The sequence below is a fragment of the Conger conger genome, chromosome 6 (assembly GCF_963514075.1).
Source record: "Conger conger chromosome 6, fConCon1.1, whole genome shotgun sequence".
NCBI lineage: Eukaryota > Metazoa > Chordata > Actinopteri > Anguilliformes > Congridae > Conger > Conger conger.
The window spans coordinates 56,582,867-56,609,765 of record NC_083765.1 but is presented as its reverse complement, the minus strand read 5'-3'; the positions used below and the strand labels follow the sequence as shown (position 1 = coordinate 56,609,765).

The 26,899-nt window shown below is 41.8% G+C and overlaps 2 protein-coding genes across 3 annotated transcripts; both read left to right on the top strand.

The window, feature by feature from the left end:
- The first annotated feature begins 1,857 nt into the window (after positions 1 to 1,857).
- Positions 1,858 to 11,068, top strand: e2f8 (E2F transcription factor 8). Of its 2 annotated transcripts, XM_061246174.1 has the most exons (14): positions 1,858 to 2,215; positions 3,491 to 3,584; positions 3,786 to 4,049; positions 4,342 to 4,498; positions 4,804 to 5,124; positions 5,440 to 5,601; positions 5,704 to 5,841; positions 6,094 to 6,288; positions 6,392 to 6,467; positions 6,625 to 7,132; positions 7,353 to 7,634; positions 8,223 to 8,358; positions 8,791 to 9,143; positions 10,198 to 11,068. In XM_061246174.1, exons 2-14 carry the CDS (start codon positions 3,498 to 3,500, stop codon positions 10,387 to 10,389), a joined length of 2,871 nt encoding a protein of 956 aa, XP_061102158.1. In that variant the 5' UTR covers positions 1,858 to 2,215; positions 3,491 to 3,497; the 3' UTR covers positions 10,390 to 11,068. The 2 variants fall into 2 exon arrangements, with proteins under 2 accessions (XP_061102158.1, XP_061102159.1); XM_061246175.1 differs by lacking the exon at positions 1,858 to 2,215 and having other exon boundaries at positions 3,137 to 3,584.
- Positions 11,069 to 13,249: 2,181 nt separating this feature from the next.
- On the top strand, positions 13,250 to 17,079 carry LOC133131243 (cysteine and glycine-rich protein 3-like). Its single transcript, XM_061246506.1, has 5 exons — positions 13,250 to 13,361; positions 14,297 to 14,471; positions 15,450 to 15,579; positions 16,268 to 16,361; positions 17,006 to 17,079. The coding sequence occupies exons 1-5, from the start codon at positions 13,250 to 13,252 to the stop codon at positions 17,077 to 17,079; spliced, it is 585 nt and encodes a 194-aa protein (XP_061102490.1).
- The last annotated feature ends 9,820 nt before the right edge of the window (positions 17,080 to 26,899 follow it).

Sequence of the window (26,899 nt, the reverse complement as noted above, 5' to 3'; positions counted from 1 at the left end):
AGGGATGAGGTTCTTGCAGTGGCAAGTGCCTCCATCACAGCCAGGAGAGCAGTCTCCGTCGAGTGCCCAGATCAGAAGTTGGACTGGTGAGGGTTGAGCAGATTGTGGTGTTGGAAAAAAGAAGAAAGCTGGTTAAGTACAGCTCTTTCCAGAGCTTTGGACAGGCAGGGAAGTAGTGATACTGGTCGATAGTTCCTCCCATCAGAGCAGTCTAACAATGTTTTTTTAAGGAGTGGGGTAACACAAGTTTAAAGTCAGGGGGAACATTACCACTGGCAAGGGAGCTGTTGATAAAAGGAATAAGGAACAGATAAGGAAGAAGCTCACCAGACATGGACTGGGGAACAGCGGATGAGAAGGGGGGCTGATGATAAAAATGTCATATGTGAGATAAAAGTTTTGAATATAGTATTGAAGTTTTTATTCATCATTTTGAGACTGTCCCAAATTACCTTCTTGTCTATGGTCATTTGGGACACATGGTTTCAGATAGGGTGGCACGGATGGTGCAGCGGGTAGCACTGCCACCTCACAGCAAGGAGGTCCTAGGTTTGAATCCCCGTCGGCTGGGGCCTCTCTGTTGCATGTTCTCCCCGTGTCTACGTGGGTTTCCTCCGGGTACTCTGGTTTCCTCCCACAGTCCAAAGACATGCAGGTTAGGCTGATTGGAAAGTCTAAATTGCCTGTAGGTATGAGTGTGTGAGTGAATGGTGTGTGTGCCCTGCGATGGACTGGCGACCTGTATTCCTACCTATCGCCCAATGTACGCTGGGATAGGCTCCAGCCCCCCCTGCAACCCTGTTCAGGATAAGCGGGTTAAGATAATGGATGGATGGATGGGTTTCAGATAGTTTCAGACATATAAAAGTACTTTGCACAAGGAAACATAATATAACATGACTGAAATTTGAGTGCTTATAAATAAATGTCACACTGATCTTTTTTTCTTTTAAAAAATTTTTTATTACAGCTAGAGCAATGCCAAAGGTGAAATTTAAGGTGCCAGTTTGGTAGACACAGATTAAGCCTAGTCCTTGGCTCAATTCAATTTTGAATGGTGATTCTCCATACAAAACTCAATTTAATCCAGGACCAACCCTAATCTCTGTCTGTGAAACCAGCCCAAGGAGTTTTGGCACAAGCTAGCCGGGCTTGCAACCAAAAATGTTACTGGCCCTGATTTTTACATTTTAACACTATAAGTGCATGTGTCCCAGAATGGGAAAGAGGCAGAATGATGGAGGAAAATTCATTTTTAACACAGTTTCTAAGTGAATGGATTTGAAAATGTGATGCTCTACACAATTTACTAATGTTTCTGAAAATATTTTTTATGTTGTGTGTGACTGTTTATGTGTGTACGTGCGTGTGTGCTTTACTTATGAGATTAGTCCAATGCAAGGAGTGGGGCAATATAAGAATGATTTCCTTTTTTACAGTAAATACAAATAAAGAGTATGGGACTACTAGCACTCATAGGCCATATCATTTAAATATTCCGTCTGAAATTGTAAACAAACTCTGGAAAGAATTTGGAAAGGACTGACGCTGGAATAATGATATACGTGAAGTATCTTTGTGTCTATGCTTTCATTTTCATGAATATTATTTAGCTAACTAATAAAATTGTATCATCGACAGGTTTGTATGTCGCTGCATCAACGAATTCCTTCAAAACACAGATCCAATCACCTGGACCACGTATATTTACGTGATGCATAACTCCTCCTTTAACTCTACTTCAACACTTCTGTGGTTGGCTGGAGGAAATGTAAAATTGGGGCGGGATAAGTGCGCGCCGTATAGGCGGGACAAATCGTAAAACTCAGAAAAACTTTTTTCTTCACTCATATTTCGATTGTTCGACAGTTAGATGGCTGATTATTAGGTTTATTCTCAGTTTGTTATACGTTGTCAGTTTCACATGATTTTACTGTGTTGTTTTACGGATCTATACCATAGCTATGAACATTTTCTTAGGCTACATTTAAGAACCAAACGGAATGATTTAGGGTTCTTTTAATCTAGGCATTCGCATAACCTCTTTCACTGCATGCTTTTTTCTTTTTGGAGTTATAGTTACTCATTCGGGACTGCAATCGAACCAATTTTAGGCTACACTTATAATGTTATTGATCATGAAATGATATTGACGAATTGAGTTGAGTGGGGTAGCTACAGAGGAGACAGTAACACAACCCTTCTGTGGCTAAAGGTAAGTTCTCCTTATTCGATCAGTCTTCATTGTTTATTCGCAGCCAAAATATATGATTATTCGAGTGTCTAGTGGGTGAAAACACGAGTGCTGGGCCAGTTATAGTGATTGCTACTGTTTGGTGAGTATAGAGTTAACCAGTGGATACTACAGAGTTGCTACGTCACATAACAAGCTGGCTACTTTCATTGACTCAATGAATATTAGTTACAGTAGCATGTTTAGGGAGCGCTGTTAATAATAGTATCCCTACACAATACGTGGCCTATTAATGATTTAAGTAATAAGTAAGAGTAGCGATTTCTTGCTTTCACTCAGTGACATTGAAATGTTTTCTTGTAGACCAGAAATGTAGTATCGAGGTGGGAGAGCGGGGAAGTGAAACGAGTTTCCGCGCGCTTAGAAAAGTGACAATTTCGTTAATTTAGCCAAGGCTTCTATCTAGTTAGCTATAAGCTACTTCTAGCATGGAAGTAACAGCTGTAGCTGAAATGTACAACTGTAGCCAAAAGTATAGCCTATAAGTTACACTGATCGATAATTAGGAAGGCTATAGCGATATGTTTGTTAATAAGTTAGCCTGGACACAAGTTTCATTTGTAATGGTTCCTTTCTACTGTTGCCTGCCAATGGCGAGCAAACATAACAAAATCCCATATAACTGCACAATAGATCGTTATTATAAGAAAACGAAGTTGAAAATGAACGAAATTTTCATATTTCCTGGTTGCGTAATAGGAATCCTTGAAATTCCGCGCGAAGATTTAAAAAAATATAGCCAGCTACCTGCGCGGGACATTCTGAATTGCCGGTACCCGCCTCGTTAGGATTGGTCCACGTCGACAAGGAGGCGTGACGGGAACGTGGTTTATTCTTGTGATTCGACAGAACGGATGTCAGTTAAAATCAGTCTTGAGGAAGGAGCCTCGCAATTTACACCAGTTTGATTACATTTTGGATTTCGTTCGCTAGCTAGATAACCGAGTGTAATCCCTGTGGCCAGGCACACTGGGTTTGGTTTTAGGGTGGTTACATTATGTAATGTCTGGTCTATCACACGTTACATTACATTCAGAAAGGACAGTAAGCCTAGATTTAGGCTAGTTTAGGTGTAGATTTTGCGTTTCGATCGGTGTTTCTTGCGTTAAATTACAGATCAGTTAACACGTTTGTTTGTCTTCTAAATTTGTATAATATCCTACCTTAACTTAGTTTCGTGGTCTTCGATCTATTGCGAATTTACAGTATTGCAACCTTTGAAAAATATTTTTTTAGGAGGAAAATGTCAAGTGTTCTGGTGGATTTGCAAAACTTCAACCAGAAACCCCAAATCGGCTCTCTTTGTGACTGTGGTCCAGAAAATGAAAAGGTCAGTGTAGTGCCTTCATTTTCAAATGATTTTTCTGGCATTTACTCGGCAATAGCGGTTACATAAGTTGCATTAAACAAATGTATAAAAATGTTTGCAATGCTAATCATTTGGCTACAGCCTCTAATTCGATCATTGTATATGTGTAGTGTTGTTAGTGTTGGCTAACAAAAGGTTTTGGATTATTTTGTTGTCAAACAGGGAGATTCATTCACTGAGCCATATGCACTGACAAAAACACCAAGAAAGCAGCCTGTCTCTCACACATTATCAACTGAGCCAACATACAAGATGGGGTCTCTGACAACGCCCACAAAAGGAAAAGATAGTCCTGCTTGTGAACCCTGGACCCCAACCTCTAACCTGAAGATCCTGCTCAGTGCTGCAAGTCCGGAGATCAGGAACAGAGCAAAGGAGCTGTGTGGCAACAAAATGGAAATTGCGGAGCCCTGCAACTGTTCTCAGGTAAATCATGCACATTTTAAAGCATCTCATGTGATTAAAAGGCTTTCTTGAACATGCTTTTTCCCCATGCCTTTTTATGGGACCATGTTCTGATTGCCTTTTCAGTTCCTGCAAATTCAGAAAATTCAAAAAAGGGATGCACATTTCAATGAATATCATGCAGCACTTGTATGTTGTATAGAACCCTTATCTACACAACTTTTTTTATTAACAAGCATTAAAATGTGTGTGATTAGTCATCCTAATAATCAGACATTTGCATTAAACTGTCCGTTTGGATTCTTGTTCTCAGGAGCCTGCGTTTGAGGATGAATCTGAAAAACTGCCAATAAGTCGGAAAGAGAAGAGCCTGGGATTACTCTGTCATAAATTTCTTGCGCGATATCCGGATTATCCCAACCCTGCGCTCAGCAACAATATTTGTCTTGATGATGTGGCTGGGGAACTTAGTAAGTCCTGTTTATTTATTTTAAAATAAATACAAATTAATTTAAACTTTTTAGATCATCATTATCACCAGGATGTTATGTAATACTAGCGATTCAATAAATTAAATCCAGGAAACAAAGGAATGCTCTTCATATACTAATTTAAGATCATGGTCATGTAGGCAAGGACAAACACTAAATGCAGTATTATAAATCTAATCAAAACCTCGAAACCTGCTTTTGGTTCAGAACACTAGTTTAAAATGAGTCCTGACTGCTGTCAGTGCTGCTGCGTCTTCAATATTTGTTTCTGTCTGGTGGCTTAGACGTGGAGAGGAGGCGCATCTACGACATCATGAACGTGCTGGAGAGCCTGCACATGGTCAGCAGGCTGGCGAAAAACCGCTACACCTGGCACGGTCGGGCCAACCTGCCCCAAACGCTGGCCATGCTGAAGAAGGTGGGGGACGATCAGAAGTACGGCGAGCAGATGCAGCAGATCAAGCAGAAGGCTTTTGACAGGGATTTTGATTTTGATGGAGAGGAGAAGGAGAACGAGGGCGTGCAGAGTCTACCTGACAAGGAAAACGAATGGGGGCAGAAGGAAATGCTCTTTGTGGAACTCCCTGGTGTGGAGTTCAGAGCAGGTGAGTGAACACAGGTCCTGACCATGGAATAATAAGGTTCTGAGTGGTTTTGAGATACTGAGCCTTGAAAATACCTCGGTGAATCTGCTTGGAGCCAATTTATACATTTTTCAATACTCTTTAACCATATTTTGCGTAAAACATCACGTGTAGTGCCCTATAAACAAAGTTTTTAAGACACCAATTCACATTTGTTAATACCTTATAATTCTAAAGCCTCAGTCTTATTGCATACATGACAGAGCTGAGGATTCTGGCAAAACTACCACTGTTTTAGCACTAATGAACATGCCATGCCTTGTTCTTTTTACACAGCTTCAGTCAACAGCCGCAAGGATAAGTCGTTGAGAGTAATGAGCCAGAAGTTTGTCATGTTGTTCCTCGTCACCGCCCCTCGGGTGGTCAGTCTTGAAGTTGCTGCAAAAATCCTCATCGGCGAAGACCAGGTTGTAGACCTCGACAAGAGCAAGTATAAAAGTGAGTAGTGTTTGAAGAAAAGACATTTTAAAATGCTGTGTAAAGGCTACCAGTGTACTGGTTTTGAACAGCGAATTAACTGAAAGGCATGCCCTGTTGCAGCCAAGATCCGCAGGCTGTATGACATCGCAAATGTACTGAGCAGCCTCCAGCTGATCAAGAAAGTCCATGTCACAGAGCTGAGGGGTAGGAAGCCTGCCTTCACCTGGACGGGCCCTGAGGACTTTCCAAGCATCAAAGGTGAGTGCACATTATTGCATCGACTTTGGCTACCCCACTACTTTTACACTAATTATATCAAATTCCGGGCCTAGCATGTAGTCTAGTGGCTAAGGTGCGTGACTGGGACCCGGAAGGTTGATGGTTCAAGCCCCAGTGTGGCCAGGTTAAGACCTCATCTACTGTAAGTCACTTTGAATAAGAGCATCAGCTAAAGAACTGTAATGTAATACAATTTTGTGCCCTTCCCTGCCTCCATTTTCTCTAATTCAGAGACCTCAAGTTCCTTGTCTGCTGGAGCAGGCACTTTGCAGTCCTTGGAGAACTGTACGAAAAATCTTTTCCCCTCGTCTGGAGCGAAGCGCGGTTTCACTCGACACCCTTCTCTGATCAAGCTCGCAAAGAGCATTCAGGACGACCGCAGGAAAATCAGCTCCGCGCCCACCAGCCCCATTAAAGTAAATCCAAGTGAGTGACTAAATTTTACTCTTGCTCACTGGAAAACATTGAAAGAAAAATCTAAGAAATACAGATTTGTGTGGTCTTACTGGTCTTTCCCCCCCCTCTCCAGGTGACTCGGAGTCCTATCCAAGCAAAATGGATCAACTGGCTGCCATCTGCAAAATTCAGTTGGATGAACAATCAAAGTAAGTGAAGGAATACTTTACTATATTATATATTGTGGTAAATATATAATGCTAAAGCACTCGTGTGGTGCAGTATATTTGAATCCTATGCATCTGGAGTACATTTGTTTACTGAACGGCAGAACATTGCACATTTCTAATATATTCTTCTTTTCAGGAAAAGTGTAAGAAAAAATCGTCCTGCAGTAAATGCTGAAAAGATTGAGGGAAGGAAAACGGATGAAAGTACTGGAGCAGCTGAACCAGTGTTACCCGTTGAGGCAAACGATGACCGTGTGGCTCAAGTGCAATACCCAGTCCAGCCTGCGAGGGCGCTGTCGTGCATACCGGTGCTGCTACCTCAACATGCTATGGGCGGGTCCTATGCTGTCTACATGCACCCCTCCTCTGTGAAGCCACACCCCTCTGGCATGGCTGTGCGGTCCATGACGTTTGAAGAAATGGTGGGCGGAAGCCCAAGCCATCCCACCAATGAGAGCAGCATGCTGGAGAAAGCCAGTGAAAAAAATACGGCCGTTGGTGAGATGCAGACAATCAATCCTCAGCTTCAAAAACATGAGTCCACCCGCTCACCCAAAAGCCCAGCCTCTGCTCTCAAAAGGCCCTGCACTGAAGTTGCTGTGAATAGTCCTTCCAAAGCCTTGAAGACCAAACATATTTCACAGGTAAATCTCTGCTTCTTTGCAAACATTTGTTCAAAATATTTCTCTAAGCCTTACGAGCTGAAAAATGTTTTCAATCATTATAGTTATATTTATAGTTATTATAGGTATATTTCGCCTGAAATGAAGTAAATAAAAGTAAATAAATTGGCTGCAGTAATACAGTATATATACTGCTTTGAAGGGTTAGGTGGTGACTAACAAAGATCCTGTTGCTCAGCAGGGCTCCTCCCCCGATCAGGTCAAACTGAGTGAGATGCGGGCCCGGCTAAAGGCTCGGAGGGGTGTGGTCCCCAACCGGCCGTCCCCCCGGGCACTGCACCTGGACCCCGAGTTCGTCAACACGCCCGAGAGCGCGGAGGCGGAGAGGCTGGACCGCAGCGTGGAGAAGTTTCTGGAGAAGGAGGAGGTGCTCTCTCCCTCCGACCGAGAAGCGGGCCTTACCCCCCTCCGAGCCGTCCCTCTGCAGGAAATCACTGTGCTTCCAGGCCACCTGCACAATGAGGTAACCAGAGTTAACACTGTGTTCAGTGATATGGAATCTGGGCTCATTCAAATCGCTTATTTATTTATTCATTTTCTTATTCCTGACCCGGAAATCGATCGAGGTCCGCCATCTTTAAGGACATTCCAACCCGTTAAATGTTCCCTCTAGGAGCTAGAAGTGGAAGTTAGGAACTCAAAATCTTTCCATTTTGAGCAAGGAAAATCAGCGCATCCTTTGTGGAAGTAATGAAAAAAATCTTCATTTCTTCCCTCTTTTCCTACCCTGGTGGGTGGAGATCGTATAAAAGAATACAAGAAAAATAAGCAATTGTAACAAGCCCTCTGTGTTCTTTTAGTGCATAGATGTCACACATCAGGCCTGGAGGGCTGCAGTGCCTGCTGGTTTCTAGATGTTCTCTGCACCAGTTGTTCCTTTATGTCATTAATTGGCTAAAGAACCCACACACCTTGTTCTCAAAGCCTTAATTGGCAGCCGATTAAAAAGGAAACCACAAGAACCTGCAGACACTGCGGCCCCTTAGTTTGATGCCCGTTTTAGTGGAAACGTAACCACATGCGTTTTAACTGAACCCTTCTTGTCTTGTAGGCCCTGATACCAACGGGCTATCTGATTCCCATCTCCCATCAGTCACTCATCCGCTTCAAGGACCCTCACTGTCTTAGTGGGGAGACTGTGTATGCCTCTGTCCCCAACCACAATGTGCACCGTACCCCCACTGCAGGTAAGAGTGCTGTACTGATGTACCTCAAGGTCCGAGAACTGCTGGTTTTCCACCCTCCCTTTACCTGGTAGTCGGGTATGAAGTCTAGCCAATAAGAACACTGCCATTGGTACCTGACATGGCAGTTAGAATCAGCTAGTGTACAACCTATTTGCGTAGCTACTTGCCTGCTGTATTATTATACCCTTATTGAATCAGATCACTCCTGGAGGGCCACAGGCTGTGCTGGCTTTTGTTGTTACTCAACAACAATGGATCAATTAAAGCAGTTAATGACACAGTTAACTCACCCTACCTGGTTTCTTGGGTCTGAATTGTTTACTAAAGTGAAAACAGAAACCCTTTGTCTATCCAGGACCAGGAGTGAGGCCCACTGTGTTCGGTGAAATTGACTTAATGCTCATTCACAGCATTGACTGTTTTTTGTTTCAGGGTCGATGCCGGTCGGTGCCCAGGAATTCACCCCCACCAGATTCCCCGTCCAGCGGGCCTCCGCCGTGTCCATCTCCCCGATGGCGGCTCTGGGCCAGCCGGGTCCCTCTCCGCTCCCCGGCCAGCGCATGCAGAGCCCCAGCCCGGCCATCCTCAACTTCACCCTGCAGAACCTGGGCCTGATCCCCGCGGGCAGCCCGGGGAGCATGCCCCCGGCACACAGGCAGGCCAGCCCCGTGCCCACCCAGCTGGGCCTCCAGCAGGGAGGCGTGATCTTCGTCAAGCCCATGTCCCCCATGCCCCTCCAGCACCCCTCGCCCGGGCAACCCCTGGCCCTCCTCAGTTTACAGCAGGTGAGGGAGACTTGGCTAAGGAGGTTGTTACAGCTGTCCCTTTTTGAGTGAATTTGGCTGAATGTGACCTGTGAAACATCTGTGTTTCTTAAAGGCCCACACACACAAGCATTCTCTTCCTGGTTAATTTCTTAAACGCCCACAAAATGTTCACAAAGAGCACTGACGTAGGTTTTTTGAAAAGTCCCTAACCTTGCCCCCAGAACCCAATTCCCTTTCTCCCTCCACCTCCTATGGTCAGCCCTCTGTGCATTTAGACCCTAAAATATGCATACTTTGACCAAAGTGCAGTGGTTTTACTTGAATCAGTAAGGAACACATCCAGGATCATATGAAAAGCTCAAAAACTATTTCTGCAGGGTTCTCCTGTGAGTGAAATTGTTGAGCACTTCACTGTAATAGTTTGTGTAGACCATACTGCTTTTCTAAATCATAGTGGTGTTACCCTCAGTGTCCTGATCAAATTTCCAAACTTGGTGCCCCAGTCTGCTCCCTCTCTTTAAAGCTGCTTGTTATGAAATCCGTTCCACTGAATTGGCCTTGGTAATAAATGAGACATTCAATTGACCTTCCCAGTTAAATAAGGGTTACTAATAATGGGAGTAGATGTATGCAGTGGATTTGTTAAATAACTATATATATATAAAAAATGTAAGAGAACGATAGTAATAAATTGCAATACAGTGCCCTCAAAGTTATTTGCCTTTGTACTCCACAATACGTAATAAAAAGGAAAAAATAACAGAAACATAGTAGGTACATGGCACTGGTAGCCAGTGGGTTACAAATTGGACTTACCTAGGAGATCACTGGTGTACGTTGGAGAGAACAAATATACAACTCTGTTTACCTTTCACAAGTGTTTTAGAAAATGTGGTGATTGTTTGCATTTCATTCATTCTCAGTCAGCTCTGTCCTTGATTGATTAAATGTAAACATTTTGCCCTCTCGACCTCTTGACTCATCTAAAGAAACGTTGTTTGAAAGTTTGCGTTGGTTGACTAACGACAGGTGTGGCTGTTGGATAAACAAAGCTGTGTTTTGTCTCCCTAAGCCTCTAATGGGCACGCCCAAAGGGACCCAGCCCATCCAGCAGAGTTTCTTCCACACCCCGGGCTCGACACTCTCCCCTCTGGCCGCCGTGGTGACCTCCACCGGCCAGACCGCCTGCAAGACCGCTTACATCCCCCAGAGGAAACTTGAAATCAGCACTGAAGACGCCTTGTGTAAAGAGCCCGGCTGCTAAACGACCTGCGTCAATGAGCCCGCCAGAGCGCTGGGCAATAGAAACCAGTTTGGTTTGGTGCTGCCCGTTACTGTCTGTGTTACTGTGGTGTAGGTCAGTGGTGTGAACACTGCCGCCATTCAGGAAGCCGTGCAGTATTCAGACCTGCCCGCTGTCTGCCTTTTGCGTACCGAGTACGCATTTTAAGGGCCAAATGTGTGGATTCGATGGCTTTTCAGAAACTTGAAATTTGGCTAATAATAATAGGGTTGTTGATTTTCAATTTGCCTGTGGGTTTTTTTAAAGAAAGTTTTCATTACTTGTCAAATTTATGTACAATGAAAATATGTGTGAAAATATATTCTTTTTTTTATTTTTTTTTATTTTTACCCATTCCTGCAGCAGATGAAATCATCCACAGAAAGCGTTATTTTATGTCCCGAGTTGAACATGGTGCTTGCATTAAAGTGCCATAGAGATGTCTGTTACACAAAACTGTAGTGGGCATCTGGTGAAAATTTTGCATGTTAATTAAACATACCAATTACAATTTTGCACATTTGTAATGTTAACTGTTACCTTGAAAGTATCAATTGTATGTAATAAAATGTTTATGAATGTGATGATTAGCAAGTAGATCAGGCAGTTAATTTATAGTAAACGTATTGCTTTGCATTCACCAAATAAAATATTGTTTTTACATCTGTGTCTAATAAATGGAGGTAAATAACATTCAATGCCACTGAATGTTGAGGTAGAAATGAGCAGTTGAATCAATAAAAATTAGTCTGTCTGGTTTGTCAGCCAAAGAGACTAAAGTACAGGTAAAATGAACATGTACTCACTTAAATGGGGTTGGTTAAGAAGACTGAGTTTGTGCATGTGCGTAGCATTTTATTGCAATTATTTAGCAGATGCCTTTATCCAAAGTGACACTAAGTGCATACCAAAGGTTTGAGCACTGGTGAATTCTTAAATTATCAGTCATCCATAGACCTGAACATCAAATTGTTATTTTATGCAATTGATTAGCAGATTCTTTCTTTCCATCTCTTTAAATCTGTTTAGAGTACAATTCCCAAATGGCATGAATCCTTTGGTCCATAGGTCAAACGTTTTGCATTTGTGTTGTGTATTTTGTCTAATTTCAGGCCTTTTGTGTGCAACTATTTGCAAATTGGTAAACAAAACATGGCAATGTGGGGTGAGTTGGGCTTAATGGCAATTAAAGCAGGATTTAATTAATCAGTATGATTTTATTCTGAAGATTTAATTTCGTTTTGATTAATGTTTGAATCCTGACCTGCTGAGCAGTGAGTTTTAAACTGAAGCCGTATATGGTACAGGACAATTTTGTAAAACAATGCAAAGCTCTCACTACATAAAAAAATAAGGCAGCAGTTAAATAAGATTACTTTGATACCCTTTCACTGCTTTTCAACTGTAATGTTCTCTGCACTTAAATACTATGTTTTTCACGTTGTGTATTTGACTGCAATGGTGGCATATGTAAGACAGTTCCAACATACCTTTCCTAAACTGCTGCGACTGCTGCAGTCGTTAATATTGCAGTTTTTAGAACAATAAAAGTATTTATATTAGGTACAAGACCTCTCATTTCACAGAGGGGTTCTTTTTCCATTATTATCGGTGCAGCTCTTTGTCAGAGGTTATTTTTGGAGGATGGTATAATTTGAATGTCACCCCTGCAACCTCAAGCTGCGAGTGAATGATGCCCAGTATATAAAGACCACGAGTCCCATTGAAACGGTCACATTCACAGCCACTGAACTTCTGGAGGAGGGAAAACTTGCCAACGTATCTACAGCTCTGTGGTTAGGTATGTGTGCCATGAAAATATTTTGTACTTTAGTATTACTCAGATACTAGTATATATTTGTAAAATTTTATAGAGTATATATAAAACTCAATGCAAGCAGTTCAATACACTTTTAGTCAGAAGTATGGTCAAGGTCTTTAGACAAATGTGACAGCAGTTCCATGAATTCCCAGCTTTTAAAGTCTTAATTTGGAATGATTTGTCTTCGCATAACATGGCCTTAAAGTGTTAATATCGGTAAATAGTTGTTCGCTGAATGGGAGCTCACAGGTTTTTGTGTGTATTTACATTTTTTATGTTGAATAAGTTCACTATGGAGAAAATGTATTATTTCGTAACAGTGCTCATTGGTCATTACATTCCTTATGCTAAGAAGGCCATTTTTCAGAAGAGTTAAAATTGCCTTGCTCTATACGAATGCAGAGGCAGTGCTGGCATGCACTCACAAGTGGTCTAAAGAAAGACACTATTCCTGGACCCTTATCATCACATTCCAGGCATGTGAGACAATGCTTAATGCCATTGTAATCAAAGCTTGGAAAATTCTGCCCTGTCTGCATGCTGCCTGAATTCTTATCACTCCTTTAGGGTGTGGCTCTACACCCATTCAATACTTGCACAATGGGAGGTCCTCCTTACTGTATTGTAATTGTAATGAGGTATAATACTTTAAGTCGCAAATAGCAGACATTGTGATGAATTACATAACAACCTGTGAAATTAGATTCTGATTCTGATTCAGGATGCTGTGTACTGTGAATGTAATTTTATTCATTTGTTTATGTAAATAAAACAATAAATATGTTCATAAATTATGATTATGACCAATACAATATAACAACGTTTAAAACTGCATGGCAAGTAAAAGTATTAAATACTTGTATTTTCTGTCCAATGTACAGGCTAGTTCAAGATCAAAAAGCATAGAAGACATGTTTATTTTGCTGTACTAGTTAAGCTTTGTAAGGAGAATGGAAGTTTCGCTGAAGTTTTGTTTTTAGCTGTTCCTGGGCACACTCCCATTACAGGCCCAGTGTAACGATGCCAAACTGGGGAGGGGGGGCTAAGTGTGGAGCCTGCGAGAAGACTGTGTACCATGCGGAGGAGATCCAGTGCAATGGCAGGAGCTTCCATAAAACCTGCTTCATCTGCAGTGAGTGAGCACAACATCTCAGCCATTTTACTCACCCATGGTCCTGCTCTATCTGCAGTGAGCACAACATCTCAGCCATTTTACTCACCCACGGTCCTGCTCTATCTGCAGTGAGCCCAACATCTCAGCCATTTTACTCACCCACGGTCCTGCTCTATCTGCAGTGAGTGAGCACAACATCTCAGCCATTTTACTCACCCATGGTCATTGTGGCCACTAAATCAGCATATCATGTCCCAAACTGATAAATGCTAATATTTCAAACCAGAATGACTTTAATCAGCGTGAGACAACCTAACACTATGAAAGTATTATGGTTTACCTTGAATCTATATGAATGGTACCATTTCATTTATGCCATGGGGAATTTTAAAGACTAAGGGAAAATTGTGATGGATGACTAATCAGGGCTGGATCCACTCCTCACAATGGGTTGTGATGACTCATGGACCTGACAGGATGAGAAGTGTTCTGTTGACGGGAATGCAGTGTCGCTATTCCACTCTTAGCCTGGACTGTCCACTTTCAAGAGTGCGGTTGACAGGCATCATGCGCAGGTGCTGGATATGACTGTTTTAGTGCACAGACAAACTCACAAGACAAGTCACCTGATAAACCACTGCCATTCTGCAAAATGGAGCCAGGCTCAAACTCCAGTCCAGGGCCATTGTGTATGCTGAAGTTTGCTGCCACCAGTTACTCAGTCTAATTATACACCATGACCAATTCACTCATAAAATAGACCATGATAAAATGCTACAAGACAAGAACATCACTTGCTGTTTATATCAAGGAATGTGGGTAAAAATGACAGGTTGTGTACATGATTGGACTAATTAAATAATTGAGGAGGGCCCATCATTGATGTACACCACAGGACTTCATGACCACTTTCTGAGTTTCCACTGAAGCTGTCTTTCCATTGTTTTTTTCAGTGGCCTGCAGGAAAGGCCTGGACAGCACAACGGTGGCAGCACATGAATCAGAAATCTACTGCAAGACATGTTATGGGAAGAAATATGGCCCGAAAGGATATGGGTATGGGCAGGGGGCCGGGGCTCTGAGCTCTGATCCCCCATCAGAAAACCTGGACATCCAACCACAACAACAGTATGTACTGTGTAACATTATGAGCTTGTTGTTGCTTGTTGAAATAATTTACTACAAGAGAATAAGTAATGAGCCCATCATCTAGGCTCGTTATTTACCAACAGAATAAACTGTATCCAGCACCACGACAAACCTCGAAAATCCTGATGTCATCTGCCTCTACCGCTGTTTCACAACAATGGTTGTGAATTCACAGTACTAAAAAAATTAAATGAAAAAAATCCTAAAATAAATGTTAAATTGATGTACCATTGTGTACCATTGTCCAGTTAAACACCTCAATGCATTCCTCCATTTTGTTTCCTTTGTTGAGTCTGAATAGATTAAGTGTCTCCTCCTTCCATTTCATCACTGCGTATACTAATGTTCACTTAAAGATCAAATGGCTAGGTAGAAAACATTTCCCTAAGAAGCTTTTCACCTTTGGCTGGCAGTGCATGACTATGTTTTTGCACAGAATGAGGTGGCAGGGCGTAATTCGATTTTTGATTTTCTTTACGACTGGGCAAATGTGATGGTTCAAATGGAGACAAGATACTCAGCTTTAGAACAATCACAATGTGATTTTGTGTTTATTAACCCTTTTAATAGCATATCAGGCTTACTTTCTTTTGTACCAATTCTCCACAGTAATAGCAGTATAAACATATTCAAAGCTATGAAAATGGTCTGACATATGCAGTCAACTCATGACAAGCCAGTGATGACTACCTGCCATCTGTGTTCATTTTTATCTGCCACTTCAACATTCATGCCCACTACAACTACCACTGATGGTAAATTAAAACGCGAAATCAAATGACCTTTCAGTATTGGTGTCTGAGCTTATTATTTTATGAGAATATAAGTCCAGCAGATTTTCTTCAGTTCCCTTCAGACCATGGCAAATGTCACATGCCAAATATCACGCAGATCATCATATGTTTTTATACATCTGATGAATTAAGGGAGAACTAGATTTTCTTTTTCTGACACCAGGCCCAAACCTCAAGGCCCATCAACAAATTCCAATCCAAGCAAGTTTGCGCAGAAGTTTGGTGCATGCGACCGCTGTCCTCGGTGTTCAAAGGCAGTCTATGCAGCAGAGAAGGTCATGGGGGCAGGGCAGGTAGCATCTCTCCTCAGACTCACTGCACTACAACCACTCTCATAAGGGGACCATAGCATGTCCTAACATGTACAGGTCAGGCTTTATTTTACAGGCTGTTAATTACCTAGTATTTACTGTAAATATAATGTATTTATTAGGCAACTATTTTAGTAGGTTAGTACTTTGAAAAAGACTTGTAAAATGTACTTAGAAAATGTACGTAATGCTTACTGACTTTGTAATCAAACCACTGCTTACTTACAACTGAAATCAAAGTAATACTAGGTAATTAACAGGCTGTAAAATAAAGTGTTACCCAGATGAATCTACAAATTGCCATTGTTTTTGAATATGGAGATGACGGTCTAGTAATTTAAATGAGAAATATAATAACCAAGAACACAAGATGTATTTCAAAACACAGAATATTGACCCATAGCGCCTCTATTTACCATTATTATCACTAAGGTAAATGGGAAAGAGCACCCAACTAATACCAACTTCGATAAATATTATTACATTTATCTTGACTTTCTGTTCTTTTTTGTGCATTTGAAGTCACTCATTGAAATTACAATCATTAAATACAGCACTATGAAGCAATGTAACATGAATGGAAGTTAATGCACAGAAAGACAGGAATTGAATCTGTTGGTTGATTGTCTTTGGATTTCCCCTTACACCTGTGTGTTGTGTGCATCTGTAGCCCTGGCACAAGACCTGCTTCCGCTGTGCCCTGTGTGGGAAAAGCCTGGAGTCTACAACCGTGACAGACAAGGACGGGGAGATCTACTGCAAAGGTATGTGAGGTACCTTTGCTTTTTGTAAGCAGAACAAAATATCTCATGTCATGCCTCTCCTCATCTCCCCCCACCATTTGTGACCCTCAGTAAAATTCTAATCTGTGGTCTACCCAACAAGACAGCAAGAGGAACCATATCTTCTTATTGTGTTATTATTAATATCAAACATTACACTCTGGTGAGTGCAATCTCATTCTGACACTCTCTGTTGGTCATGGCTCTACTTTGGCCTCCCAGTGGGGAATGAGCTTGGCAACAGTCAGGATAGTCAAGTTCATGTCTATCCTTCACTGCAGACTGGAGATTTGGATCTTAGTTAAAAAAATTCAGATTGCAGAACTTATTTCTGGATTAATACCCCTATTTTTGCTTGATGTATCCCAATACTCTCAAAGCCACTGCTTCTCAAAGCACCGCACTCTCACTCTCCTTCTTGCATGGACTGTGCTATATGATAATGTAATCAGTTATACTATTAATAGCTCCGTATATATCTCTGCTCTTTGTCAAAACCTTTTCATACGCACCTTTCTTCTTCTGGATATGTGCTCGGAGCTGGAAATGCCTCAGTGCAAAAGTAAAATGAGGAAGTTCAAAACTACTGTGTAAGCCATATTTTGCATCTGCATCTTTTCTTTCAGTTTGCTATGCCAAAAACTTTGGCCCAAAGGGAATGGGTCTAGGGAATCTGGGAATGGTGGAAGAGAAAGAGTGAAAGCCAAAGGAACACCACTCTTATTCTTCAGAAGCCTCTACAATCCGAGAAGGCATTCTACAGTCCGAGAAGGCATCTTAATACATTCAATTTAACTCCTCTTATTCTCAATTGCACGTTACAGATATCTTTGACCATTACATCAAATAAATAATGGAATGGAATAATGGAATATATTCGTTTTTTAGATCTTTTCTTATCTCAAATCAAGCTGTTGCTCCAGCAGACCCAGTGAGCAAAAGATGGAATCTTAACCAATTTAGATCTAGAGGGCTGGAATTTGACAGAAATAGACTCATTTAACCCCAATTTAGCTCAGGTCTTGCCTGGATATAGTCTAGGTACATCCTAGTTGGCTAGAAACCTTTCACTTTTCAGTTTATTCAGTGTTTTCACCTGGCTAGATATGTAAATCTAGAGTTCAGGCTATAAACCTGGCTATATTTGGTTGACTAGGACGTACTCAGAGATATATCCAGGTGAAACCTGAACTAAATTGGGGCTAAATTAGTCTCTAAATTTCTGTAAAATGTCTTTCAGTCCCAGATTTCCAGCCCTCTAGACGTTTAGATTCCATTTTTTGCTCACTGGGGAATGACATGAAAAGAAACAGTTATATTATGGGTGGCCTAGCCATTTTAAAGATCTGCCATAAAGGTAATAAATATTCATTAACAGTTATGGTCATCTGTGTTTTATCACATTGATAGAGATATCAGTATACTGTATGAAGAATAGTGGAGGTCCCTCTTAGCTGTGAGCTTTTCCAATCATGCAATATAAGTAACTAGGGCCACCTGTTTGTCTCCCCTTGTTTTCTTGCATGGTACTGCAGTCCTCTGCCAGCTAGAGGTCACTATAGCCTCTTGGTCAAGCCCTTTCTCAACGTGCCATTATCTTAACCCGCTTATCCTGAACAGGGTCGCAGGGGGGCTGGAGCCTATCCCAGCATACATTGGGCGAAAGGCAGGAATACACCCTGGACAGGTTGCCAGTCCATCACAGGGCACACATACCATTCATTCATACACTCATACTCACGGGCAATTTAGACTCTCCAATCAGCCTAACCTGCATGTCTTTGGACTGTGGGAGGAAACCGGAGTACCTGGAGGAAATCCACACGAACATGGGGAGAACATGCAAACTCCGCACAGAGAGACCCTGGCCAACCAGGATTCGAACCCAGGACCTCCTTGCTGTGAAGCGCCGTTCTCAAATACCACCTCTTATCTAAGCAATTTCCACAAATTACTGCTTTGCCCTGCACTTTTATCTTTGTTTAGTTTTTGCTTATTTATGCTTTTAATTAGATTTTTATTATTATATTTCACTTTTTTCTTTTTTTAATCCGTCTATCTTTTCTGTAAAGCACTTTGAATTGTATTCTGCTGTATGAATATGTGCTATACAAATACATATGCCTTGCCTAATTAAGCACAGATCATGATTGAGTGTTTACAAGCGACGAACGTGTTCAATTCAGTTTGATTACTTACTACACATTCATGGATGACAAAGACATGAGTGAGTTGTTTCTTGTGCATTTTATTGGTCATAACCTTGGCAACCTTTGATTGCCCTTCAGGAAGACAACCATGAGAGCTACAGTATATTTCCATTCATTACTAATCAGACTTTGTCTGTCCTATAAATAAGCATGCCCAATTAAAATAAACAAGTAACTAGTAATTACTAAAATGAATATCTGCATCTATCTAAAAACACAAACATGAATGTGTGTGCATGTTTATGCATGTGTGTGTATGTGTATGCGCTCTACTGCACTGATGTTGTTAAATAAGAAACCTATTGTACATATTTTAGGTTGGGTACACCGACCTTTCATCTGTGAATGACGACGTGTATTTCTTACACGTCCATCTTGCACATCCATCTATGCTACGACTGATCCACATACAGCAGTCACCTTGTTTCCAGATACAGAGGCTATTTAAGCGTCCCTCTCAATAACGAAAGTGTGGAATTTTATAACATTGATCTTAAGCAGAGCTCGAGGTAGACATCCTGCAGGCCCAGGTAAACATCCAGTTGTTTAAAGTCTCAAGACTGCAGGTACACTATCAGGTCATTTTAATACATCATTGACACCATTAAACCAGAACAATATTAATACATCAAAATTCATATTTAAGAAGCATTCAAAGATTTATGGAAACAATGTATGCTGTTAAGATCAAGTCAAGCAAACAGTGAATGTAGTGCGGTGTAATTTGAATCGTGTGATAGCTGATTTGCTACAAGTCTTGAAAGCCACATTTGTTATGTACTATGACTGTGAACATTGTCCACCAGGAGAGATTTAGGGTGCCTTTGCTTGTGAAGAATGAGGGGAGAATGCACTCACAAAAGCATTTCCAGGAGTCACCTCCCACACCAGTGATTGCATCAGCATGAGTTATGGCAGAAAGCTCAACCTTTCCCTCCCAAAAAATGATTGCATCCTCCCTTATGGGACCAACTCCAAAACGACATTCTCTGCCACAGGAGAGCTTACTTCAGTATTCTTCAGATACATGCTAGCTCCAGCATTCAAATGCATGTAGACACAAAGTGCATTTACACACAAAATGACATAGTAGAAATAAATGGAGTTTGCATCATCAAAACAACCAAAAAACAAATAAATGGAAATTAATTTGCACCATTAGTATGTTGACAGCTAGCTGTTAGTATGATGCCACACTGTTGACTGCTGTGAATGATATTCCAGAACACATTTTCTTCAAATCTGACAGGTAGTTACTGCGATATATACCCCATATGCTTTTGCACACAAAGCTCACTGTTGTTTGTATTGAATTGACACGTGCATTGGCATTGTAGTGGAAGGGTGCGCAGAAGAGATACAAGAAACAAATTCTAAATTTGGCTCACTTACTGTTGACTCCAACTGAGGGGCTCCAGAACCATTGGACACTTGGGTGAGGTAACTATGGCCACTTGGGTGCATGTTCCATTGTAAAGGACTTACTGATGTGTGTGTAATACCTAATGTTGTAATACCTAGCTGTGTGAAAACCGTCAAGACAAATGGGCTTAATTGGTGCCTCAGGTTTAGTTAGTTCTGAATGCTTAGATAACAAAGTCACCCAAGCATGTCACTGGAATCTACCATGGTCAGACAAATATGTCTGATATCTGACTGAACAGGGAATGAGCCCAAGAGCTTATCTGGAGCAAGGTCTCAGCATTATCTGCTATGCCATTCTCACAAGAACCCTTAGAGTTTATTTATCATGGATTAAATTAAATATCATGCCATCCATATGGGAAACTATTAGTTAGCTCTTGACCCAAGCAATATAAATCAAAATGCAGTCATACATGTTACACTAAATGTCAATGCAACATCTACACAATGAAGGGTATGACACAAGAAAAAACATTGATTGAAAAGCTAAATCTAGACATTATTTGATTTGTCTTCTTGTCAATAATTTGCTTTAATACAGAAAATGCCTTAGCACAGTGCCTTGTAATGCAGAGTGACTTGGTTGGAAGAAATCAACCAACTTCCAAAACCAAAATCAAAAAACAAACTGAAATGGTTTATGATTTTGTGAAAGTAATTTATCCAACATTTTTAAATATATGTATAGGGTTATCATCCTCTAATCTGAAAATATGAATAAAGAAACTAAGCTTTATTTGAAATAACACCCGTAATGGTCTTATTTAACCAGAAGATGGCAACATTGTTAAACTCTTATCTACCAATACACATTACATGGAAGACCAGGAGGTGGCAGTGTCATGAAGTCAAAGCTGTCAACACAAGACAGCATACAGCTAATACCACTAAGTAATAAGACAACAAAAACAAATAGGACCTCTCAGGTCCCTCATAGATGAAAAGTAAGTAATTTGCCTATTTGCTTATTCTTCTCTAGTAATGAACAGCATAGTACTGAAGTGCAACCTCTGATTTCATAACCACAGTACCTGTAGCAATAGGCATAGGAAACCAAAAGTGAAAGTCATTATGGAACAAGTGATAAATCTTACCCCAACTGCAGGACCAGAGGTTAGGAAGAGGAGGAACATTATTTTGAAAATAGATGCAAATTAAGCAGCTCTAAACTCTCATTTCCAATTCACAGCTGAAGTATTGGCATGAAATCATGTGCACAAACATAGATATTGTACGGTGTCCAGTTTTAGTGATTAAAATACACTGTATTTTGCATTTTGCATGGCTACACAGTAGATGGCAATCTACAGCTTCCAGTACTGTCATCAGAAAATGAATGGGTTTTTGACATAATTAAATTCCATTAGAATCCCCTCCAATATCTCACTCCATCTTCGGGATAATTTCTGAGCTTTTAAATGAGCCAAGCCCAGGCGGTCACATGGGCACATTCCCATCTGTGACAGTACGCCAGGGAGCAGGCAGACGAGCTGAGCTCCCTGTTAGAGAGATGCAGTTTCTCTGGTCAGTTCATGCCATCGCATCCCACAAACAGAACATGGTAGAGCTCAGAACAGAGCAAAGCAAGCATATGGTTTTGATTCTTAACATAAAGGCCTATGTTGCCAATGTCAAGAGTCAAGACAACATGAAAACAGTAACTACCTAATTTCAAGTACGGGGTGTATATGTTACATGCTCCAGTCACACAAAGTTATCTGGAAAACACATTACTTCAAGGCTCCTACCCAACATATCTCCTTCATAATCACTACATAGCACATTCATAAGCACTACATAAACATTCATAAGTATTTATGTCAATAACCGCTAGTAGGCATATGGTGTGTTATGTCAACATTGATGCAGCAACCATTCCACCACATACCAAGTGAACTGACACAAGGACCTTATGTTGGTTAGGCCTAGCTCTTATGTAGGAGCCTTCAAATAAAGTGCCGCCATTATGGGTAATCGGTATCTGACACAAAGCTGCTGAAAAGATTCACATTGCGAAAGGGTGTTTGGTACTGAACTGGTCTTGTCCATGACAGCACTCTAACCATGTTCCCAAGCCTCCTGGGACACACCTCCAGTGTTCTTGCCGCCGTAACCCATGGCTACCCACCTGTGACACATGAAGAGATGTTAATGCGCTCCATCGCTGCATATTAAGCAGACATCGGCATGCGTCTGTGTGTCTTTGACTGTCTCGTGGACAACTGCTGACAGAAAGGGTCTGAGCTCTCTTCCTCCATGTGCGTTGAATAAGGGTAGGTTTACGATATCATTTTTGACTCTTCAAATTGTGCCATTATGGGGTAAAGAAAGGGAAGGGGGGGGGGGCTATACAGTATGTGTATTACAGTTTAATTTTACTTGCTCAATTTGGTTTCAACTTTGCCTCTATGTGTATATATGAATTGACATACAATGTGGTTATGTTGTCACTGATGTGATGGGCTGGATGATTGAAATAATAAAAATAATGAAAATAGAAAGGATTCCACATGTCTCCTTTCTTGCTGGAAGTTCCTCCATCTCTGTTGCTCCATCTGCCTGATGAAAATTAAATTAAAAACAACTGCAGAGATATTTTCCACATTGCCAATCAAACATTGAATTACATGCCGTCCTAGCTTTTTGTAAACATTGACTTGTTTTTCATACATTTCTGGTTGAACTATGAGATGAAACACATATGCTATTTCAGCATCAAAATTCATTTCTTATATGGTCTCCATATGAACTGAATTCCAACAAATTAAGGTCACACATCTTGAATCGTATTGGCGGCAGTAATTTTCTGTTGTAAACGAGCACAACTTTAATCAATGATATAGAAAGTAAACATTCAGATCGGCTTGTAAACGAGCCTCCCGAAACTCAAAACAAAGGACGGCTAATGCTGTGCATTCAATACCAGCCAGTAACAAGAAGGCCTCTAATTACTTGTCCTTACTAGACCCCTTAACAAACTGTATCTGCATTTTTAATGCACCCCCTTCAAACCTACACAAACCATTTAATCTCATTAGTTCTTAATTGCAACATGGATGGAGGCAATCTGTTGCTGAGGCTGTAGGTCTCTTCCCCTGTTACCAGTGGGCAGGGGGTAACGGGTCCCCGGGGCCTGTGTGTCCGACCCCTGACCCCACTCTGTCTGTGCATGCTTCCCTGTCTCTTCCTCTCCTTAATCGCTGGCTCGCTCCCTCCCGCTCCCTCTCTCTCTCAGTGCTGTCAGCTGGCAGAAGGCCTGGCTCTCCGCGGCTGTTTAACAGGTCCAGTGGAGCATGTCCGCCGGGGCAGAAGGTTTGCCGGGCCAACTTATCAACGGCCAGGACTGAGTGCCAGGCCCCGACGCGGGGGGAACAGAAATGAAAACAAACCCGGAGAACGGTAATCCCCCCTAAATGCGCAGCCCGTCTTTTGTCGGGGCTTGTTTGCACGCCCTGTGAGGGGGAGGGGGGCAGGTGGGGGGAGGGGGCCTCCCCTGATTTCAGGGGAAACTGTGTTACTTGGATCAGCTGGGTTTTTTGTAGTCCAAACTGGGTTTTTGTAGTCCAGTTTGGAGCCCACCGCTCCACCAATGCCCGAACAACAGCGCGCTCCTGCTTTTAGAGGGCGTCAGTCATACCCAGATGGATGATTCGGTCACCCCCTATTCTGGTCTTATTGGTGGAGTGGCAGATCAGCAGACAGACAGGGAATTACAGTAAAGTAATGCTGAATATGTACTGGAAATAATGATCACCTGTTTCTTTGTGAATTGTAGCTTATCCGACCTGTTCTTTAGTTTGTTCTAATGACCTTGTTACACATTATTTGCATGTGGTTGTGAATAGAAGCACCAGCTGAATAAAATATAACAGACTAAACACAGACAGACAGACAAACAGACAGGCAGGCAGGCAGGCAGACAGACAGACAGGGAAAGTAATACACTGATTCCTCCTGCCACAGACAGACTGACATCGTCATACATTAATATAGCCTTGGCTTCTCTTTATCCTGAGTCAAGTACAGAGTCAAGCATTGACTGTTAGCACTTCATTACACGTCATTTGCATGTGTAAGTGATGAAGCCAAATACGGCACACGACAGAGTAGCCAAAATGTTGAGCACTGCACTTGAAGAGAAACTAGAGATTACTGTGGAACAATACATAAAAATAAAAAAAGAAAACAAATAATAATCTGGAGCTGTATGTAAAGGAGCTGGTTGGGCTGTGGACTAAATGACCCAAAAAGGGTTGTACTCACAGTTATTACAATGCTCCTTTGCCGAGGCTCGTATGTTAAGGCAGAGTGTTTATCAGTTGATTTACTGCTGCTGCCGCTACTGTGAGACTCTACTCCCGTCTCCTGCAGCTCCCTGCATGTGAGATATGAGCCCTAAAGGAAGCCAGACAGACTCTGGCATGAAGGGACCAAAATGTTTCTTTTCTTTGCCCCTCTCTGTTTTCATTTTCTGAAAATTACTTGGCATGGGTGAGCTGGAGAGGGAGAGAGAGAGAGAGAGAGAGAGAGAGAGAGAGAGAGAGAGAGAGAGAGAACAAGGGCACAACCTTGGTGTAAAGACAAGGAGGGGAGGGGGCTGGGCTTTCTTTTGCCAACAGTGAGCTGTGTGAATGAAAACAGCACTGCCTCTGTAGACTTCAAGAAACTAGTGACTGAAGAAGAACTACAAGATTATGTTATGCAAGATTAACAGTGTAGCTGCAGTCTTCTTTTATTCATTTTACATCGCATCACAGTCGCCTTTGGTATGTGAGTGAAGTCAATAGGCTATACACCATTCACAAGAGACTAGTTAGCTAGTTAGCTGACTTGCTCTTATCCAGTTTCAGATTGCAAAATTGTCATGCACTAAGGGTTTTCAGTCGATTGGCTTTTCCTGAACAGCTTGTGGTATGAAGGAAACACATTGCTAATTCATTAGTTTTAATTTTTAATTATAAATAAATTGTCGAGAGGTGTTGCTGGCTTTCCAAATCACCTCTGACGCGGAAACCTAGTCACTCACAAAAGCAGGGTGCGACAGTGCTACCCAGTGTTACCAGGTCAGGGAAATATTTCCAGCCCACTGCAATGGTCTCAACCCAGATGGACTTGTTGATCTGAGGATTCTGGGATTCTGGGAAAGGTGGTGAAGGAATTGTGGCGGGTTGCAACTGTGAAGTAGTGGTTTGGAATGAAAACTTTTCTGGTTCTATGGATAGATAGATCATCTCTTGCACTGTACTCTGTGTATGTGCCCATTATAGCCTCGGCTATATTTTAAAAGTTTAAAACTGAATTCTTCAGCTGAGATTTCATTTCTAGTTTCCGGCCCAATTGGGTAGGAACACTGCATGCCTTACCAGGCTACACTGATACTGGGGAAAACTGACTGAACATATGGGAAGGCTTGTAAATCTCATGCCACTGACCAATAAATTATCCATATTTCGCTGGTCAACTGATCCATCATAACTAGTTTAGGATTTTTGAAACAGGGTATGAACATGAGGCTTGTACTCGAGACCTGCCATTGTCATAAAAGAGATTACCTGTCGAAGGAGTGTGTGTGTGTGTGTGTGTGTATAGAGATGGGATGTTTGATGATGGGGCCTGTCCAGACACAGTTGTGGTATTACCCTCTTGAGTAATGGGGTGATGCTGGATTAGAGGTTCTCTCCCAATTCCCTTGTGGGCCATCTGTATTGGGGGTGTTGGGAGAGGCTTTGAAGATAAATACAGCCATCTGCTGTCAGGTGAACAACAGGCTGCCTTTACAGTCATTGTGCAGATATGAAATTGAAGAGGTCGGAAACTGACAGACAGAACATTTCTGGTTGTCATCTGACCTTTGATGTTGCACAAAAATGGCAGTTAATACTTTGCCCTCAGAAGCCCTGCAACTATTATCAGATCCCTTGAGATCAACCAGAACCACTACTCAATTGGTCCACTCCTTCCGCTACTATCCATGTTCTGTCTTTCATAACCCATCTACTGTCCACTGAATCCTGCAACTGTTTCTAAACCCTGCTGTAAAATCCAGCTATGCCAGCTTGACCAGCTTGTAAATTGTGCCGGTTAAGCTGGTTATAAATTGGCCTAGTTGGGTATGAGCTGATCAACCAGCATGGCCAAGCTGGTCATGAAGCTGGTCTAGATTGGTATGAGCTGGCCAACCAGCTAACACTACTTGTCTGTATGAAAGCATAGCTTGAGCTGGTCGAACAATATCAAGCGTCAAGCTGGGAGCTGGTCTGAAATGGTCAACCAGCTACCAGCTGTTTCAAAACGCTTGAGCTGTTTATTCAACAGGCAGTGCTTCTCTCTATCACACCTCTTTCTGTAGAGCAGGCTGTGAAAAAATAATTCCAGATAATTACAGACTGTGACTCCTCTGGTAGTTAATGAGCAGACTGACAGAGTCGCCCAGAAGATGAGAGGCTTGGAGCCTGCCTCCCGCTCGGACTTTTCCAGCGTGTTTTCACCGGAAAGCCCCCCGACACTACAAAAGGCCTTTGAATGTCTTGATCAAGCCTGTCCTGTCAATGCACATTTGAATAACAATAAGAATGAAACACAACACAAGACTCTTGTGACTAAGTGCAACAATTTCTCGCTTTTTAATTGAGACGGTTACCATTTCAGATTGGTTTGTGCAATAGATTGATGATGATTGTGTTTTGATGAAAGGTTGTGGTCACAACAATTTCCTTCCTTCAGCCATCTCAGTCCACAGACGAGTGGTGAATTATATACAGGCCATTATAACAGCAATCAGAGTCCAAAGTGTAGGGTTCAGTCCTTTCATTACTAAATGAATGGAGATCTGCACCAGCAGGCTTCCTGAGCTCCTTTAATCTGCCATCGGTACACTGCTTGATG